The 15,333-nt window shown below is 45.3% G+C and overlaps 1 protein-coding gene across 17 annotated transcripts in view; it reads right to left on the reverse strand.

Moving 5' to 3' along the window:
• Positions 1 to 3,776: 3,776 nt before the first annotated feature.
• The window catches only part of LOC125739740 (polymeric immunoglobulin receptor-like), a 49,830-nt gene continuing 38,273 nt past the window's right edge, over positions 3,777 to 15,333 (reverse strand). For 10 of the 17 annotated variants that reach the window (XR_007397264.1, XR_007397262.1, XR_007397271.1 and 7 more), the window contains 4 exons: positions 15,025 to 15,062; positions 13,371 to 14,267; positions 10,141 to 10,209; positions 9,352 to 9,411 (listed from right to left, as the gene is read on the reverse strand). Coding sequence is in view for 3 of the 17 variants with exons in the window: in XM_049010176.1 (XP_048866133.1) it covers positions 7,316 to 7,393; positions 8,973 to 9,062; positions 9,352 to 9,411; positions 10,141 to 10,209; positions 15,025 to 15,062 (335 nt within the window). In the remaining 14 variants the exon portion in view is untranslated. Of the gene's footprint in view, positions 6,877 to 7,274; positions 7,394 to 8,972; positions 9,063 to 9,351; positions 9,412 to 10,140; positions 10,210 to 13,370; positions 14,268 to 15,024; positions 15,063 to 15,333 lie in introns of those variants that run through there. The other 7 variants (XR_007397270.1, XR_007397269.1, XM_049010177.1 and 4 more) reach the window with 7 other exon arrangements.

Here is a 15,333-nt window from a genome sequence, read left to right on the forward strand (position 1 = left end):
GTGCAGCTGTGAAGCCAAAAATTGAGCTGCTAGCTGAGGTAGGTAGGAGCTGAGAGTCTGCAAACTGAGCCGCATCTCGCGAATACGAGGTCACGACTTGAGCTGCATCCTATGAAAAGACTGGGCTTAGAACTAGGCATAAAGGTTAGGGTTGGGATAGTTCCTTATCAGGCTTCTAATGAAGTTTTTAATTTTCTTTTTTTATTAAGCTGCGAACAAGAACATCAAACATTCATTAATATAAGAAGTAGGACAAATGTCAGATAGCATGGGAACATTGGGGGAAAAAAAAGAAAAAAAAATTACCACTATCAACAATAATAAGACAATTATTTAAATAAAATACAATGCAAACACCTTACATACTTTTATGCTTTTATACATTTATATGTATAAATTAAGTCACATATCAGATAAATTAGCAAATGATTACGGGGCAACACATGACAAATAACCACAACCCTTGTCTTGATGTATGGATATGTGTCTTATAAGCTCTTTTTTCAGGGAAAACAGAAGGAAAGATAGAACAGAAGAAAGATAATCAAAAGATAATAATAAAATCAACTAAATAACAATAATAATACAATTACATAATCATTAGGCGTTGTGATGTAGTGAATATCTGTAGACTATTGAGGCTGCGTACTGTTTCCCCTTAATGGTGGGCATGCATTGTGTGTTGGTGAAGATACAAGTAACACATCAGGGGGTAGAGATGGAAGAGAGGAGAGGTGGGAGCAAAAGGAAGATTGATGGGGGGAAGATTGTTGTTTGATCAACGCAGGTTGGGCCGCCGTGCACCGTGAGCAGAGCAGAGGGAGAGGCATGGCAGCCCCCAGGACAGCACCCCCCATGTAAACCCCGGCCCAGGCAGACCACACCGAACGCGACCTGCTACCACTGTGTACCCCTAGACAGGGGCTAGAGTAAAGGCGTATTAAAATGGCAATTCAAGATGGAAGATGCTTATTTGGCTTTTTATTAAGACAGAGGGGTGATGAAGCTGTGCTGTAGTTCAAACATGTTCCTTTTTTGTGCTTTTACAGACGCTCCCCTCCAAATACTGAGCAGGTTCTGTGCCCATACCGATTTCTTAAAGAAATGATTGACCACAGAAAGTTTGTCATGTCCTGCTGTTTGCTTTTCAATTTGTCTCACATATTTTTGTTTTTTTATAGGCCAGCATATTTTATTTATTTATGAACACCTTTGCTACTTGTTGTGTAAAATAATAAACATTTGAAAAATTATTTGATTTTCTTTGTTGCTTTTTCTCATCCATCTTTAAGTACTGTTTGGTTCATCATGACATTTATAAATTGTATTACATATAAAAGTTCACACACTGATAGGGGTATTAGTAATATATGGCAGTCAATGTTGTCCATAAGACCACATTGTAAAAATGTGTGTCAGTGTATAAAAACACAAATGATTTTCTCACTGTCACTGTTTTGATTACGGGTACAGATATGGTGGTACTGCAATATGTCAGAATATCTACAGACTTTGTCAGTCCATCATGCAGGTGTAATGATAGAATTAGAACATTTCTGTGTACTGCTACCACATAGTGGACAAATAAAATATTGCAATCAATTCTAAAATCAGTCAGTCAGCCCAGATGTCTTTACAGGCAGTCCCCGAGTTAAGGAGGCTGACTTATGGACAGCTCATACTTACGATCGGACTGCCATGAAGCCTTTTATATAAAAAATTTGGGCTACATACAATGGTTTGTAATAACAAACAGATGCGCCATTAGTGACACTCCCAGGGGGTTCATTAGTTTCAAGAGAAAGAGGTTACCACCTTGAAAGTAGGTGGCTACCATTGTTCAGGGAAACTCGACACGCAAACTCCGAGACATGCGACGTAAACCAATTTCAGGGGGTTGTAGGGGTCCTTCTGAGGAAATTTTGAAATGTAGAACCTTTAATATTCCCTTTTTCAGGCATCTTAGAGGCCTCATTCCACCAAATTTTACTGACACAAACTTTCATCATACAGTAGTAGTACTAAGTAGTAGTAGCAGTCTGTTACTGAGGACACCAAATGTATCTCATTATCAGATTATGTTGATTAATGATTAATGTGCTGTATTTTTGTTTTTTACTGTATAGCAGTAATAATAATGATAATTATTATCATGTACTGCATTTACTTTTCTGACTTTTTTACAAATTCACCTTAAAGACTGACATTGGGAACCGATCTGGTTTGTAACCTGACGACTGCCTATACTCTGAATATAACCTCCTACCCGACATTAATCCATATGATGTCTGTCCATTGAAGGGCTCATACACAGTTAAGGGCTGAACTACATGCTGTCAAATTATAATGAATTTATACATTTTCCTGGGATATCTGCTGTTAATCATAATAAACAGGAAGTGAAAAAATAAGCATCCTGAAGTAAGTGATTCTCACCTGGAGGCCCATCAGAGGATGAAGAGGAGCATTAGAGGAGCCTTATGTGTGTCTCACTGACCTCAGATCTGTGGAGACTGACACTCACTTGCTGATTGATCAGTCCAATGAAAAATCCACTTTCTCCTCTCTGAGTGGCTGATACGAGTTCTGCTGTCTTCTGTGTCACCTACTGACAGACCACAGCCCACCTGACCAACGTCGTCCTTTACAGCAGTGACTGGCTGGGGCATGTGTGGCTCTTTAAGGGCAGCCCTGCATGTGCTGAGGAGGCCAGCAGCACTGCCATGGGGTGTGTGTCACTGGGGGAGGGAGGGTGTCTGGGGGCAGGGGAGGAGGAAGAGCAGGAGGAAGAGCAGTGCCCAGGGCTCTACATCAGCAAGAAACTGTCAGCGAGAGAGACAAAGTATAGCACCACTGAGAAACAGTGATTGATAATTAAGTGAGCTGTCCTCACCCTCCGCTTCTACTTCCTGGGGGGGGGGGGGGGGGTACTTCCCCCTCTGTTGTGACTGTGCTCCCCCCATTACTCAGATCACTTAGCACTGTCTAGCTGGAACACCCTTCAGCTTCCAGGGAGCCTATTAGCTGGGGGGCGGGACCTGGTCTGGACTGACTCCCTCCCCCAAGAAGGGGGTCAGTGCAGCAGTGGATAGTTCAGGTCCAGAAAGTAAAAATCCAGACCAAGATTTAGTTTCAACCAACCAGCTGAGTACTCTATGTCTGTGGCACTTTACACAACTAGTTGTTTGAAACAACATCTAAAACTGGATTTTTACTCTCTGGACCTAAACTATCCACTTCTGGATCAGTGTCATTCTTAAAGTCGTGTTTCAACTTCTGGCAAAGTTCTCTCAGGAGCCCATCTCTGTTGTATGTACAGTCGGCATGTAAAACATTCCTACCCAGATCCCTGACAAACAGTTGGAGGCAGAATTACTTGTTATCAGAGTATGTGAATTTTTACACACACCAGCAGCCGTGACAGAGTAAGACATTTCCTGTATACTGCTGCCACATACTGGACACAAAGAAGACTGCAGTCAATTCTAAAATCAAAGTTAGTCAACATGCTACCACCACAGACTATTACAGTTTTTCTGAATTTCTAAAACGCATTTCCTAAAATCTCTTCTCCTTTTCTCAAAACACTAAGCACAAACCCTAAAGTTCAAGCTATGCTCATAAAACCTTTTACTTGTCTTGCAAAATCAAACAGTTGAACCGAGACAACTCAAAAGAACCAACTTTACTCAAAATCAAGCACAACTGTCAGAAAACACACAAAACACTACTCAGAAATTGACACACTACATAAACAAATGCAAATCACTCTGGGATAAAAGGAAAATAATCTTTATTTAGGACATTCCTGTACCTATGAAAGCTTATTTACATCCAAACAAAGCAGCAAAACAACAATTTTTACAGCAAAACAAAATGCACTCTGTACTTTTACATATTTTTACATCAAAATCAATCAGTCATTCAGCCGCATCATCATGCCTTTGCATCCAGTCAGGCCACAGGTCATCTACATCACATGCAATGTTCTCCCTTGCAAAACAACGTGGAAAGAATCCTTTGGCTTCCCGAATCCAGCCTTGGCAAGATTCCATTCTTACATCATCACACGCTGCATCCATTGCTTGGATGAGATTTTCCTGTATGTAGGGATTTCGGTAATATACTTTCCACCGCCATGCTGAGAAAAATTCCTCAGTAGGGTTTAAAAAGGGAGTGTATGGTGGAAGGCAAACATTCATAAAATGCTGGTTATTGTTAAACCAATCACGTATTCTTGGACCACGGTGAAAGCTCACATTGTCCTAAATGATAACATAAATGCGATGCTCTGCCTGCTCGTCACCTCTCCGCTCATGTCTGAGTAAAGCATCCCATAGACCATCCAGGAATGTTAGAAGAAGGTCAGTGTCGTATGGCCCAACAACAACATGGCAGTGGACAACCCCATAGCTGCTGATGGCAGCGCATATGGTCACATTTCCACCACACTGGCCAGGCACTTCTACAATGGCACGTTGACCAGTTATGCTGCGACCTCTCTTTCTCCTTTTTGCCAGATTGAATCCAGCTTCATCCATGAAGATGTATTCGTGAGGCCTCTCCATTGAGTCAAGTTCAAAAAGTCTCTATACACAATGAAAATAGATTACCCTCCGTTCTGTGAATGACATATATAGTACAGTATACTGTACATGCTAGTGCAGAGTGTATTGTAACAGTTTAGTTACTTGCACATATTGATTTCGTTGCTCTTTCACTATTTCAGTTTCGCTCAAACGGCACCCTATAGGCTTGTTTCATCCTTATCTGGTTGCGTTGCAGGACACGGTCATTTGTTGAAAGACTCACATGATTTATTCTATCGAAATGCACATTGTCTTCAATAATCTGCTGTTGTATTTCACACAGTTGTATTGCATTGTTTTGATGGACCATCTCAACAATTACTATCTCTTGTTCTTCTGAGAACTTACGTGCTCTTCCACCCCTACTGTATGTGGCCATCTGTCAATTCTGCAAAAAGATAATATTGTTAGCAGTATACATGCTGTACTGTAAATGTTCTCCACTGTACAAAAACAGATATAGTGCCGTAAGGAAATTATTTTTCCCTGTCCCCTTTATAGAGATTGGTGGAGCCACTGACTGACACTGAAGTCACGCCGTAACTTTCAGAGACAAAAATACATTTTACCGGTTTTCTTCCCTGAAGGTCCTGACCATGGAGGCCACTGTGAACCGGCATAGATTTGGTTGCACATGTTGTCCTGCTTCCCTCATCGTCATGCCACGAACCACGTGATCTATGACCCTTGCTCTGATTTCATTTGAAATTACACCTCTTCTTCTTGGTCTTCCTCCTCGTCCACCACCTCTGACTCACACTCCTCTTCCTCTTCTGTTGTAATGCTCCATGTTGAATTCAGTCACACCGCTTTCATTTGACTTGGCTTATATCCTGTTTATTGAATGGGTTCCACACATCACAGTTTTCAGTGGTAGTGTGTTAATGATGAAAACAGGGTGTTATTTCTGTGTAACTTTTAGAGTCTGTGTGTGCCATTCTGGGTCCAAGTGCACCACACTGCTAAATGTGTTTTGTGAATGAGAATGTGTTTAGAGTTTTGCTAATTGGGAGATTCAGATTTGCTAATTGTATCTAAGCAGACAAACAGTGTTTATCATTTTGCAAACTGTGGAATTGATTTGATGAAGGAGTTTTGGTTGGCAATTCAGAAAAACTAACAGAAAGTGATAAAACTTCATGGAAGAATATGAATATAAACATACAGATGTAGTAAATATATTATGTAAAATTTATCTTCATCTTAATTACACTGAATGGTGGAGTGAGAGAGAGTGAGAGCTTGTCTCAGAGTAAGTGATCCTCACCTGGAGGCCCATCAGTGAAGAAGAAGATGAAGAGGAGCATCAGAGGAGCCTTATGTGTGTATCGCTGACCTCAGATCTGTGGAGACTGACACTCAATTCCTGACTCTCCTTAACCTCACTGCCTCCCTTTTGTGGGTTTTAAATGTTTAAAAATCATCCGTCTATCTTTCCCCCTCTTGCCCAGGCTGGGGTCACAGTCAGCCTGGGGCACATCCCAGGAAGCACGGGGCCCAAACCGGGGACACAAACAGCACACTGACAGCCAGGGGCAGGATTCAAACCCAAACCCCTGATAGTATGAGGCGTCCGTGTTACACACAGCCACCACTGCAGCATGCAGGAGCAATGAAAAGCATTTTTATTAACATGGTGTATGACAAGTCACACAGTCTGTGTTCTGCATTTTCAGTAATATTCCATCTATCAATAAACTGCAAATCTGTAATAAAGCATCAAAATAGTGAAGTTACTCCAGCAGGGGGTGTCAGTAAACCCTCATCAGTGTGTATACTTTACACACAAGAGAAACGATAGACGGATCGGTGCAGCATTGGCAGTAATGTGGATGCTGTACTGTACTGTCGAGAGGAGGGAGCTGAGCTGGAAGGCGAAGCTTTTGATTTACCAGTCGATCTATCTTCCTACCCTCACCTATGGTCTTGAGCTCTGGGTAGTGACTGAAAGAATGAGACTGTGGATACAAACGACCGGAATGAGCTTCCTCCACAGCAGGCCTGGGCTCAGCCTTAGAGACAGGGTGAGGAGCTCAGACATTCGGGAGGAGCACTGAGTAAAGCCGCTGCTCCTCCGCATTGAACTGAGCCAACTGAGGGGTTCGGGCATCTAGCTGGGATGCCTCCTGGACGCCCCCAGGGGAGGTGTTTCCGGTATGTCCAACCAGGAGGAGGCCCTGGGGCGTCTCTCTCGGCTGGCCTGGGAACGCCTTGGTATCCCCCGGTGGAGCCGGAAGAGGTGGCTGGTGAGAGGGAGGTCTGGGCATCCCTGCTTAGACTGCTGCCCCTGTGACCCGACCCCAGATAAGCGGCAGAAAATGTACGGATGGATGGAAGGAAGGAAGGACGGACAGACAAGAGAAAGAGACACTGGCCAATACTTTCTCAAAATACTGTATATTATGATAATAGACATTTTATATTATACAAATAAACTAATACTGCTAATGATATTTTCTCCATTAATATAAAAGTGACATTTCACAGACTGCCAGAATAAAACCTCACATTTACATTTATCTTATTTAGCAAAAGTTTTTCTCCAAAGCGACGTACAAGTGCAGCAAATGGCGTCTTGATCATGGTAAAAATGCACAACAGCCACGAATGTCTGTTTCTCACTGGCTGATTCTTACTGTCACACTGTAACATGACATTGCTGCATGCCATTTAAATACAGCTCACATCACTGTAAGATTCTCCTCCATGGCGATGATCCCTCCCCATCACTGGAGTATCTGCGTGTCCCTCTCATCCTGGGCAGCAGCTCCCCACATGTAGAGCAGTGCCTCTGTTGCTGCCCCCTATTGGACAAGGAACAGACAAGCATTAACATCAATTTGGTTTCTGAGGCACTAACACCTTCCTTAGCATTTCAGGGAATGTAGAGAATCAATGTTAGTTCTACAGGAACAGGAAATGAACCAGATTGATACATTAATCTGTGAAACCTCTTTAGTTTCATCCGATTAAAATCTGATGCCCAGTGAACCGCAGGTATGATGCTGGAATCATGACCATATACAGTGTCAAAGGAAACTCATAGCTAGGTGAACAGTAGGCAGGGTGTGTATTTTGGCAGCTTGGATGCCATGGGACCATCTGATTGTGTAATTAGTACCACAGTAATTCTTCCTTTCTGTTGCGGTGATGCTGGCACTTTAATATCAGCGAAACGGCAGAGTGTGTGAGGGGCTGGAGCTCCCATATGACATCAGGGTTAGGAAGTGGCTGTAGAGCAGAGTGTGTGAGGGGCTGGAGCTCCCATATGACATCAGGGTTAGGAAGTGGCTGTAGAGCAGAGTGTGTGAGGGGCTGCAGCTCCCATATGACATCAGGGTTAGGAAGTGGCTGTAGTGCAGAGTGTGTGAGGGGCTGCAGCTCCCATATGACATCAGGGTTAGGAAGTGGCTGTAGAGCAGAGTGTGTGAGGGGCTGGAGCTCCCATATGACATCAGGGTTAGGAAGTGGCTGTAAAGCAGAGCTGAATGTATGTAGCAAAAATATACGAATAGATGGTTATAAAATACCGAAACGGTCAGCAATATCAGGACAAAAGTATAATCATCAGCGGACTAAGGGGGATGAGTGATGATTTTGTTATTCTTCGATTCCCGGAGACTGGGAAAACGTGCTGGGTGTGTGATATCCCCTCCTCGGCACCACTGACCAGCGGGGCAGTGGAAGCGGCAGTAACTACGCTGGTGGATGTCTATGGATGCTGACATACATGGGTTGTCATGGGCTGGCGGTGGGGTCGCTTTGGCTTTGCATGACTGCTTCACGCTTGCTGGGTTGTCTGTTGGGGGGTGATGCTTGGCGATTGCTTCTTGCGTTAATTGACGTGCCAGCTAATTTGGTGGCATGCCAGTTGATGTATGGGGTGGCTGTGGGCTGGCGTCCCCTGGCTGGTGGCTTAGTGGGTGTGGGGTGCTCAGGGGGGGCTGCAGTTACCGTTGGTTCTTGCTGGGCGGCGCGGGTCTGTGATGCGTCTTGTATTGGTTTGTGCATCGGATCGTCGGGGGTCATGGATTGCTTGGGTGTTGCTTAGATGTATGGATTTTGTCCTTCTTATAAAGTGTCACTTTATGTAGTTGTGGTGTTTTTCCTTTATTTTGGAACCAGCCACTACTGTTGTCTATAGATGTCCAATAGACTGAATTGCCATTAGGAGGTAGAACTAAAGTGTGTTTTATGTTTCTCATAATCGTTAAGTACGGCAGTTACGTTATAAAAAGTAATGCTTTTCTTTAAACAGTGCAGTCGAGATTTTCTTCCATGGCCGGTGGCATCATTTATGACCAGTGAACATATGACCCACATGCAGCATGGCACAGACTAAATGTATCACAGCTCATGTTACAGCAGATTGTCCAAACTCACCTCTCTGTGCTTCTGGGTGACTGAGCTGTAGATCACGTCGCTGGCTGGGTTCACAGCAGGACAGTGTGGAGAACATCCTGAGGACACCTGCTGAGAGTATTTAGCTGCTTACAGTAGAGGTACAAGACCAACCTTTGTACAGAAACTACAAATCCACTCCCAAACTCCCAAACCTCCCATGTGAATCACTATGAAATATCAGGGGTATCATGGTACTTCTTGGTTCATTACAGCTAATTCTGATACACATGGATCTGAGAGATCAGCTGAGGTGTAGATGTACCTGCCCAGTCAGTACATTATTGATATACTTGTCACTCTCATTGGTATGGGCATAGGAGCAGTATCACAAAAACTGATTTACATGAAACCATCTTACCTCTAGAACTGGCAGGACAATGGAGCTGTAGGTGACATCAGCACCAGGCTCCTCAGGGGTCTGAGAGAGGAACATTATGACCATGTATCTCTACAGAACCACCTGTCCATTCTTTAACTAACAACAATGAAACGTCATTATTGATGAATTTGGAGATAATCCAGTGTACAAGTAAATGACTTTACCATTAAAGTTATTGTCCAAAATTAAGACTTTTTATTTCCATTTAGAAACCATTTTTACCATAATGCAGTAACTCACTTTTGAACTGGCAATGAATAATAAAGGAACTATCAGCACCTGGTAATGAATGACAAGAGGAGTACCGACACCCGGTACTGAATGACAAGAGGAGAACCGGCACAGTCCTTGGAGCTGTTTGATGCGCTACACTAACAGTTAGACTATTCCATACTCTAACTACACACTGTGTAAAGAAGTGCTTCCTCAAATTCGTTTTAAAATGTTCTCCCACTAATTTCCACCTATGGCCACAGGTTCTAGTATTTAAACTAATATTGAAATAGCCATTTGGCTGAACAGCGTCCAGACCTGATAGAATCTTAGGATTCAAGCACTGGGGGTAGGAACTATCAAAAACACACACAGGAGACACTACTCTGATATTACACTGTTACAACACTCTATTTACAGCGCAAGTACATAAGTACACACATTATGTAACATGATTACACACACAGTATAAGCCGATAACATGAATGATCAGTTGAGCAGACCAGCCCCGCAGCCTCATGATATCATTGTATGTACTTTATTCCTGTGCCTTACCTGTCCTGGGGGGTCTCCCTCGCTGATGCCAGTTCTGTCTATTACTGCATATTCAGGGTTTGGGTTCAGCTAGAACAAAGTTACAGCTGAGTGTTCAAAACATTCACACCTCGTTCATTTTACATCATCTTTTTATACAGAAACTGAACGAGTTACAGGCTGTTGACAGTTCGGATTCAGTTTTTTTTTCATATAATATTGTGGCACCAAGCAGACCAAGACATTGAGAGAGCAGCAAAGAACAAAAAGACTTGCTTGTCGGGGTAGAACATGCTCTTTATCTGCAGTCTTTAGCAGGAAAATAAGAAGCACCCAACGAGCACCAGACCTAACACAGTATGAAAACACAGGAAGGTCAGACGCTGGACCGTCAGGTACGCAAACGGTGGGTGTCGCGTTTTAAGGAAGACATGAGGCAGGTTGTAAACTGAAGCTGTTCAGTCATTTTTTCCCAAAAAAACTGCTCTCCTCTTCCTGAGCACTGTCCCCTTAATATTCCCCAAACGTAACGTGTTTTTTGTGTGAGTACATAACCTAACGGCAATAGTGGGGTTCCTCGCCCTCCAGGACTGATCAAACCGCAGCTTCATCTTGTGCTGCTGGGCGGACACCCTGTGGCAGCATGTAGGGGGAGGGGCCACTGGCCTTGAGTCGATCCAGTGGAAGCTGCAGTTCGCAGCCCAACATAAGTGACGCTGGCGAGCAGCCTGTTGTGCTGTGCTTGGTGGCTCTGTAATGGAGCAGTGTGTGAAGGAGCACCGCTGAAAAGGGGTAACCTTCAGCTAAGTGGGCTCAGATGCCATACTTAAGGGTCTGATTGAGACGCTCCGCTCCGCCATCGGCCTGGGGGTGATATGAAGCTGTGCAGATGTGACGGATGCCTGGATCCGTCAGAAAGGCTTCGAACTCAGCAGACACAAATTGGGGCCCATTATCCATCGTAATAGCCAGAGGAAGTTCCCATCGAGCAAAGAGGGCGTCTAAAAAGTCAGTGAGTACCCGTGCCGTGACAGTGCCAGTGGAGACCACCTCAGGCCACTTAGAGTGGAGATCATGCACCACAAGGAGGAACCGCTGCTGGTGTGGAACTCCATGTAGTTCCCCACAGATATCCAGTTGGAGATGTTCCCAAGGATGGGCCAAACCGGAGGCTGCAGAGGGGGTGGTGCAGGTTGGCCCATTTTCCTGCTCATAAGGCAGGCTGCACAATCCCTAACTAGATTTTCTATGTCCCTATCAATGCCGGGCCACCATACTAGGTCCCTACAACGTGGTTTGACATGTACAATGCCCAAATGGCCTTCATGTGCCATGCTAAGAACACGGGCCTAAAGGCTGCTTGGCACAACTGTGACAGCTCCACGAGCTACGCAGTGCTCATTCCAACATGAAAGCTCATCCCTGACCCTGTGGTAAGGGGTCACCTCAGCAGAGACTTCAGTCGGCCAGCCTGTGCGAATGTATGTACGAAGCTGAGGGAGGACTGGGTCTGGTTCTGAGGCCAGCCGGAGTTCATCAAAGGAGACAGCTGCCTTCAGTGGTGTGTGCATCATCTGGCTGAGGTCTGGTTCCTGAGAGATGGAGTCAGCTGCTGCAGGATACTGGGTGTAGCGGGACAGCAGGTCTGCCACAACGTTATCACAACCTGGTGTAATACAGGATGATATTGTACTGCTGCAGTTGCTCAGACCACCGGTCATTGTGGTTTGCATCCTGTACTAGCTGTTGCAAGCAAGGCTGTCAGGGCCTAGTGGTCAGTGCGCAGTGTAAATGCCCTGCCATAAAGATACATGTGCCACCGCTCACAGGCCCAGACACAGACTAGAGCCTCACGTTCGCCCACGGAATATTTCCGTTCGGTGGGGGTGAGAGCACGGGAGGCAGAGCCAATGGGCCAGTCCACTCCATCCTGCAGCTGTGACAGTACAGCTCCAACTGCCACAGCTGAGGCATCACAGGTGACAGAGGTGGGGCAGGAGAGGGAAAAGTTTGCCAGGATAGGAGGTGATGTGAGATGGGACTTCAGGAGCTGGAAAGCCTCAAAGCAGGCTGGCATCCAAATGCATCTTTCTGCAGCAGCTGATGTAATGGAGCTGTGGTAGCGGAGTAGTGAGGCAAAAAACACAGGTAATAAGCTGTCATGCCCAGGAAAGAGAGAACCTGGTTAGCATTCGTGGGTCCAGAAATACGCTGAATGGCCTCAATATTAGGTTGAAGTGGAATGAGGCCCTCAGCCGTGAGGCAGAATCCATGGACCATGATGTCATCGAGGTAGATAATCACTCCAGGTTTGCCAGTGAAGATGGTAGTCATAATCTTCTGGAAGCAGCTGGGGGCAGAGCTAAGCCCAAATGAGACCCATGTGCACTGAAACACTCCAGTATGCGTCACAAAAGCCGTGAGATTCTGGCTGTCAGGCTGGAGAGGGATCTGCAGATAGCTCCGACGAAGGCCCAGTTTTGTGAAGACCATCGAGCCATGAAAGTGGGAAGTGACTTCTACTATGGAAGGGAGGGGGTACTTGTCAGGGACGACGGCCTTGTTTACAGCCCGGAGTTCGACACAGAGACACAGACTACTGCATTTCTACTTAGCTATCACCAGATTTGAGATCCACTGAGAAGCATCAACTGGCTCAATAATGTCTGCCTCCAGCAGGTGGCGCAGCTCAGCAGTAACACCATCATGAAGGGCCAGGGGACTCAACATGGGAGCTGAAGTACTGAAGTTATAGATGGGACAAGTAGGGGTTGGTGATTAAATGTGGAGAGACAGCCTACGCCCTCCAACAGGGCCGCGTACTGCTGCTGCCATGGCAAGTTAAAACGGCAGATCCAGTCGTATCCAGTAGGAAGAATCCAAGGGCAGTAAAAAAGTCAAGGCCAATGTTGGCAAAATGGTGCGAGACGTGAAAGGGAAAGTCTGGGACTAGTTTAGAGCCACAGCGGACTGATAGCCGGCTGGAGCCTAACATGTGAATTTTGGAAGTGCCATAGCCACATGGAGCAGGAACGGCCTTAGAAAGTGGCACATGGGAAAAAAACTACCGTACAGTATCTAGATTTAACAGAGAGAATGTGGCCCCAGTACCCAATAAGAGGGGAAGGCAGACTTTGTCCAGCTCTACAGTACAGGTTTTAAAAGCTGGCAGTGTGAATAGTTGTAGAAGCAGATGGAGGTGCAGTGGAGAGTGACAGCGCTGTAGAATTTGCAGGGGTCGACAGGCATACTTTGGCAAAATCGTTAACTTTGCCACAGCGCTGGCACCGTTGCCCATGGGCAGGACAGCTCCGGGCCCCAGTAACACGGCGTCATGATATGGCAAGCTCGGACTGGGAAAACAGGCGAAGGACAAAAAGGGATTTAATAGGGAGCCGGATCGGCATACGGAACAAAAATCACCATAACAATACAATGACAGAACTAGGGAAACATTCTCTGACCTGGACATAAATACACAAAACTAATGAAGACACTTCGAAACAGCTGGTAAACACGGGGATTCCACGGCATCCAGGAGGATCGGACGGGCGGGTCGACACATTGGAGAATGAGCCACAATTCCCACAGCGTTGTCGTTGCTTTCGCGGTGTCTGAGTATAATGCATGTCTGAACCAACTTCAGATAGTCCTGACGAAGGTGGCTGTGATGTAGATACTTATTGTGCAGGGAGCGAGGTGACAGCGGGGTAAGGTAATTTAGACGTAAACTCCGCTGCTGTTTCAATTTGAAACACGACTTGTATAGCGCTAGCGAGGTCATGTGCTGCCGTCAACAGTCGCTCTCTAATTTTAGGGTGGTTAGAGTGTTCAGCCAGCTGACCACGAATGAATTCATCCTGCATGCCACCAAATTTACAAAGACTGGCTAAACCACGCAGATTAGCCACGTACTGATGTACGGACTCACCCGGCTGCTGTCGCCTTCGGCGAAAAAGAATCTGCCACAGGATGACACTTTGTGGAGCTGCGAAGTGAGAACCCAGGAGCGAAACAGCGTCTTCATACATCTCCGCAGGTCCGAGCGTCCAAAAGATCTGCTGTCCTTCCGTGCCTAAGCAGTGAATAAGTATGGCTTTCTTCCGAGCGTCGCTGACTTCATGCTGTCCCAGGGCATCCGAGTATGTCTGGAATGATTCCAGCCAGTGAGTCCAAGGGACAGGAGGTTCGCCGGGAAGTGCAAGAGAAGGTGAAGGTGGTGGAAGTGCAAGCTCTATTCTCGTCGCCAAAATGTCACGTTTTAAGGAAGACCGAAGCTGTTCATTTATTTTTTCCCAAAAAAATTGCTCTCCTCTTCCCGCATACTGTCCCCTTAATATTCCCCAGACGTGACGTGTTTTTTGTGCGTGTACATAAAAGTGAGTAATTTACATGATGCTAAAGACATGCGAGGGTCGAACAGGGTGCATACAAGACACGGGCAACCATACATGCCACGATCGGGAACACAAGTATTAATCATAACTTTGGGCTAACTAAGGGCTATTTACAGTGAACTACGTGGGACTATATACAAGTGCTCGTGAGGCATACTGGAAAGCGCAGATCTCACCGGCACAACAATAATCTGCAGACCTGTCATACGTACAGAGCAGGGAAACAGGCGAAGGGAGTCATCCTGTCGAGTAAACGAGGGATTTATTAGGGAACACCAGTAACATTAAGATGTTAATGACCCTGGGTAGCATTTGTGGGTTCGGAAATACGCTGAATGGGGAAACATACTCTGAGGCGGACTTAAATACACAGGACTAATTAGATGTAACAAGAAGCAGCTGATAAAACGAGGATTCAACTTGAGGTAGGTGAGGGGGCGTGGCACACAAGAGGATCGGCACGATCGGAGCATGACAGAGTTTCTTTCCATATGAAACATGAACTTACTGTCCTTCCTAGATTTTGGCCCCCAGCCACATTTTTCTCTACAAGGAAAGAAATGAGGAAAAAAATAGAAAATTATTCTGCTGACACCACTGTCTCTGCCCTTAACCGACACAGATAACTTGCTTTGTAACAAACACATTCACTTTTAATCAGCATGTACATACATCTGAAAATATTATCAAGTCTAATTAATGAGTAAAACTATCTACTCAATAGGGGCAATAGTTTTTTTATTTCCATGACAACTGATTACCAGCCCGCACTTGCAGGTAACCAGTCAGTGAATCCCAGCTGGCCCTGGTTAGAATA

Source organism: Brienomyrus brachyistius, chromosome 4 (assembly GCF_023856365.1).
Source record: "Brienomyrus brachyistius isolate T26 chromosome 4, BBRACH_0.4, whole genome shotgun sequence".
Taxonomy (NCBI): domain Eukaryota; kingdom Metazoa; phylum Chordata; class Actinopteri; order Osteoglossiformes; family Mormyridae; genus Brienomyrus; species Brienomyrus brachyistius.